This window comes from Lates calcarifer, linkage group LG10 (assembly GCF_001640805.2).
Source record: "Lates calcarifer isolate ASB-BC8 linkage group LG10, TLL_Latcal_v3, whole genome shotgun sequence".
Lineage (NCBI taxonomy): Eukaryota > Metazoa > Chordata > Actinopteri > Centropomidae > Lates > Lates calcarifer.
The window spans coordinates 1211311-1217310 of record NC_066842.1 but is presented as its reverse complement, the minus strand read 5'-3'; the positions used below and the strand labels follow the sequence as shown (position 1 = coordinate 1217310).

At 32.7% G+C, this 6000-nt stretch overlaps 1 protein-coding gene across 1 annotated transcript in view; it reads left to right on the top strand.

Moving 5' to 3' along the window:
- The window catches only part of ptprz1a (protein tyrosine phosphatase receptor type Z1a), a 78894-nt gene extending 73214 nt beyond the window's left edge, over nt 1-5680 (top strand). The window contains 1 exon segment of the mRNA XM_018704916.2: nt 3804-5680. Within this exon segment, the coding sequence (XP_018560432.1) occupies nt 3804-3944 (141 nt within the window). The 3' untranslated portion in view covers nt 3945-5680.
- Nucleotides 5681-6000: the final 320 nt, after the last annotated feature.

The following is a 6000-nucleotide window of genomic DNA, read 5'->3' as shown; positions in this document are numbered from 1 at the left end:
GTCAAAAATGTCATAAAACATCATAAAGGCGTCACAAAAAAGTCATAGCTGTTAGTATGTGGTCAAAAATGTCATAAAAACATCATATGTTAGTAAGGCGTCAAAAATATCACAAAAAAGTCATAGGTTAGTATGTGGTCAAAAATGTGATAAAAACATGTAAGTAAGGCGTCAAAAATATCACAAAAAAGTCATAGGTTAGTATGTGGTCAAAAATGTGATAAAAAACATATGTAAGTAAGGCGTCAAAAATATCACTAAAAAAGTCATAGGTTAGTATGTGGTCAAAAATGTGATAAAAACATCATATGTAAGTAAGGCGTCAAAAATGTGATAAAAACATCATATGTAAGTAAGGTATCAAAAATGTGATGAAAACATCATATGTAAGTAAGGCGTCAAAAATGTGATAAAAACATCATATGTAAGTAAGGCGTCAAAAATGTGATGAAAACATATGTAAGTAAGGCGTCAAAAATGTGATGAAAACATATGTAAGTAAGGTGTCAAAAATATCACAAAAAAGTCATAGGTTAGTATGTGGTCAAAAATGTCATAAAAACATCATATGTTAGTAAGGCGTCAAAAATATCACAAAAAAGTCATATGTAAGTAAGGCGTCAAAAATGTGATGAAAACATATGTAAGTAAGGCGTCAAAAATGTGATAAAAACATCATATGTAAGTAAGCGTCAAAGATGTGATGAAAACATCATATGTTAGTAAGGCGTCAAAAATATCACAAAAAAGTCATAGGTTAGTATGTGGTCAAAAATGTGATAAAAACATCATAGGTTACTATGTGGTCAAAAATGTCATAAAAACATCATATGTTAGTAAGGCGTCAAAAATATCACAAAAAAGTCATAGGTTAGTATGTGGTCAAAAATGTGATGAAAACATCATATGTAAGTAAGGCGTCAAAAATGTGTTAAAAAACATCATATGTTAGTAAGGCGTCAAAAATATCACAAAAAAGTCATAGGTTAGTATGTGGTCAAAAATGTCATAAAAACATATGTTAGTAAGGCGTCAAAAATATCACAAAAAAGTCATAGGTTAGTATGTGGTCAAAAATGTCATAAAAACATATGTAAGTAAGGCGTCAAAAATATCACAAAAAAGTCATAGGTTAGTATGTGGTCAAAAATGTGATAAAAACATCATATGTTAGTAAGGCGTCAAAAATATCACAAAAAAGTCATAGGTTAGTATGTGGTCAAAAATGTGATAAAAACATCATATGTTAGTAAGGCGTCAAAAATATCACAAAAAAGTCATAGGTTAGTATGTGGTCAAAAATGTCATAAAAACATCATATGTTAGTAAGGCGTCAAAAATATCACTAAAAAGTCATAGGTTAGTATGTGGTCAAAAATGTCATAAAAACATCATATGTTAGTAAGGCGTCAAAAATATCACAAAAAAATCATAGGTTAATATGTGGTCAAAAATGTCATAAAAACATCATATGTTAGTAAGGCGTCAAAAATATCACAAAAAAGTCATAGGTTAGTATGTGGTCAAAACTGTCATAAAAACATCATATGTTAGTAAGGCGTCAAAAATATCACAAAAAAGTCATAGGTTAGTATGTGGTCAAAAATGTGATAAAAACATCATAGGTTACTATGTGGTCAAAAATGTCATAAAAACATCATATGTTAGTAAGGCGTCAAAAATATCACAAAAAAGTCATATGTAAGTAAGGCGTCAAAAATGTGATGAAAACATATGTAAGTAAGGCGTCAAAAATGTGATAAAAACATCATATGTAAGTAAGGCGTCAAAGATGTGATGAAAACATCATATGTTAGTAAGGCGTCAAAAATATCACAAAAAAGTCATAGGTTAGTATGTGGTCAAAAATGTCATAAAAACATCATATGTTAGTAAGGCGTCAAAAATATCACAAAAAAGTCATAGGTTAGTATGTGGTCAAAAATGTGATAAAAACATCATAGGTTACTATGTGGTCAAAAATGTCATAAAAACATCATATGTTAGTAAGGCGTCAAAAATATCACAAAAAAGTCATAGGTTAGTATGTGGTCAAAAATGTGATGAAAACATCATATGTAAGTAACGCGTCAAAAATGTGTTAAAAACATCATATGTTAGTAAGGCGTCAAAAATATCACAAAAAAGTCATAGGTTAGTATGTGGTCAAAAATGTCATAAAAACATATGTTAGTAAGGCGTCAAAAATATCACAAAAAAGTCATAGGTTAGTATGTGGTCAAAAATGTGATAAAAACATATGTAAGTAAGGCGTCAAAAATATCACTAAAAAGTCATAGGTTAGTATGTGGTCAAAAATGTCATAAAAACATCATATGTTAGTAAGGCGTCAAAAATATCACAAAAAAGTCATAGGTTAGTATGTGGTCAAAAATGTCATAAAAACATCATATGTTAGTAAGGCGTCAAAAATATCACAAAAAAGTCATAGGTTAGTATGTGGTCAAAAATGTCATAAAAACATCATATGTTAGTAAGGCGTCAAAAATATCACAAAAAAGTCATAGGTTAGTATGTGGTCAAAAATGTCATAAAAACATCATATGTTAGTAAGGCGTCAAAAATATCACAAAAAAGTCATAGGTTAGTATGTGGTCAAAAATGTGATAAAAACATCATAGGTTACTATGTGGTCAAAAATATCATAAAAACATCATATGTTAGTAAGGCGTCAAAAATATCACAAAAAAGTCATATGTAAGTAAGGCGTCAAAAATGTGATGAAAACATATGTAAGTAAGGCGTCAAAAATGTGATAAAAACATCATATGTAAGTAAGGCGTCAAAGATGTGATGAAAACATCATATGTTAGTAAGGCGTCAAAAATATCACAAAAAAGTCATAGGTTAGTATGTGGTCAAAAATGTGATGAAAACATCATATGTAAGTAACGCGTCAAAAATGTGATAAAAACATCATATGTTAGTAAGGCGTCAAAAATATCACAAAAAAGTCATAGGTTAGTATGTGGTCAAAAATGTCATAAAAACATCATATGTAAGTAAGGCGTCAAAAATATCACAAAAAAGTCATAGGTTAGTATGTGGTCAAAAATGTGATAAAAACATATGTAAGTAAGGCGTCAAAAATATCACAAAAAGTCATAGGTTAGTATGTGGTCAAAAATGTGATAAAAACATCATATGTTAGTAAGGCGTCAAATATATCACAAAAAAGTCATAGGTTAGTATGTGGTCAAAAATGTCATAAAAACATCATATGTTAGTAAGGCGTCAAAAATATCACAAAAAAGTCATAGGTTAGTATGTTAGTATGTGGCCCAAAATGTCATGAAAATGTACGGCATCAAAAATGTCATGAAAACATCATAGGTTAATATGTGGTCAAAAAATGTCATAAAAACGTTGTAAATTAATATGTGGTTAAAAATGTCATAAAAACATCATTGGTTAGTATGAGGTCAAAAATGTCATGAAAACATCATATGGTAGTAAGATGTCAAATATATCATAAAAATGTCATAGGTTAGATTGTGGTCAAAACATGCCATAAAAAACGTCATATGTTAGTAAGGTGTAAAAAAATGTCACGAAAACGTCATAGTATAGTATGGTGTTAAAAATGCGATAAAAACATCATGGGTTAGTATGTGGTCCAAAATGTAAAAAAAACGTACGGCATCAAAAATGCCATGAAAACATCATAGTTAGTAACCCTAACCCTGTCCTCTGGCTAAAATTGTAACCCTAAGGACTGGGATAGGGTTACGAATCACCCCTAATAATCAATTAACTATTGATTACCTGGTGTTGTTTTCCAGGAGCAGTATCAGTTTCTGTACAGAGCCATGCTGAGTCTCATTGGGACGCAAGAAGATGAGAAAACCCTCCAGTCCGACAACAACGGCACTATCGTGGTGGGAACTGCCAGCACAGCAGAGAGCCTTGAATCCCTGGTGTAACTGCCCAAAAAATAAATACACAAGTAAACACAAAGAACTTTTTAAATGAGCAACAACATTTGATTCTTCCTCCTCAGCTGCAAACAGATCTTCTGATGCCAGATTCATACTACAGCTAATAAATAAAAACATCTTTGTAATTCAGGACTACATCTGTTGTAGTCTGAGGCTGGCATGTACTGAGCCAGTTTCTACTTTGCTGGATCTGGACTTTGTGTGGTTTTGTAATGTGTGCCTTTTTGTATTTTTCATCCTGTATGTCTAACTTTGATACAAGCTGTAGACTAACTGTACGATGTTTTTAACGCTGAACTGCCCTGAGATGTTTTCACTTAACTAACAAACATTTCCTAAACCTTTGTATTTATTGGCACTGAGCCAAAATGGGGAAAAAAAGGGAAAAACTCCAAATCTTTTTACATCAAATGAGATATTTTGTCAGCTTGTCTTTTATAGAGCTTGTGCACTGAGCTCCTCTGTAAATACCATCACAATGGTAGCAGCAGTGTGCTATTGAAGTCAAATATAAAAATAAGGGCCTGGAATAATAAAAATAATAATAATCTAATGTAAATAATATTATAGTAATCACCTCGATGGACCAAATTTCTATTTATACTTTTAGATTTTTATATTTTACCATTTTTAGTGCATTCAAATGTTATGGTTTAATTCTATTTGCTTAGTTGGAGAACATTAATGCTTTTATATTCTGGATTTTGTAACAGACTAAACGTGATGCGTGGGGTACTGACATGTTTGTTGTTTTTTTTTTAGTTGGACATGAAATACTGCTGGATTATTAGATAGGGGATTAAATAAGTGAAACACCAAAGAAAGCCTGTTGGACTGTTTTGTTCTGTGTACAGAACTACAACTACAAATACACTACAACTACACCTGATTTTGAACAAAGATTGATGTGTTTTATGAATTGGGAGGTTCTTTAACACAGCTGTGATATCAACCAGTGAAGAATCGTTAATTATTACTCTGACTTTGGGCGAGGTAAATAACCTAAATGCTCTTTTCGAAATCAGTTTGACCAACTAAGATTTTATTCAGATGTAACTACCAGTTATGAAGCTATTTTCTCACTAATGTCTTGACGCTAGTTCAAAGTTTCCTGATCATAATTCTAGTCTAAACAGTGGTCCTGGATTGCCACCCCATTCTTCCTGTAAAGAATTTCAACTTCAGCGAATGAAATGTTCAAGAAATGACTATTGAGAACCACAGTAAGTAGTCTGTAAGTCCTAAATCAGGGGTAAAACATTAAATGAACTTCCCTTGTCTCTGACAACAGACATTAATTAAGTGGCTGAAAACCATGAGCTAGTAAGGATTGCATGATAGCTACCTACCTTGATTGCCAACTTGTGTACAGGCTCAGTTGCTGTTCCTAGGTCTGACAAGCTTTGGTTTCTTTTTTTTTAAGCCACTGACTGTTAACCAGGTATTAAAGGCCCCCATAAAAACACACACTTTAATCCTTTCTATATACTTCACATGCTAACAAATTGACGTGACACTCCAAACTCCATGGATACCACAGATTGTTTTGGTTTCAAAAAGCAGATGCAAATTAATGCACGTTTCCAAACTCAACTATTGAGACTGTTACTAGTACCCAAAGTGCAACACTACTTCTTGAGAAATCTAAATCTGGAGCCGTCAAACTGTCCTAATGAACCTCTACCATCAAACAACGCTAACTGAGTTTGAAGCTGGGTGTCGAAAACATTTAGCATGCAAAGTGACTTACAGCAGCAGAATGAGCCTCAGGTCCCAGACCACCAGCCTCACAGACGACCGAAAACAAAGAGGTCCGAGGTCAGAGGTCACCCCTGTGAACATGGCAGGAGAGAGGTGTTAATGAAACAAACACAAAAACAGAGAAAATAAAGACATGGTCTGGTGAAAACTGAGTCCTGTCCGACCTGTGGATTATATATTTTCCCTTTATGGACTCATGCTGTAATCCCTGCACTGAACCAGTTATTCCAATTGATTTCCCATGAGTTAATCCGGTCTAAGACTCTGCAAGAAACGCGTC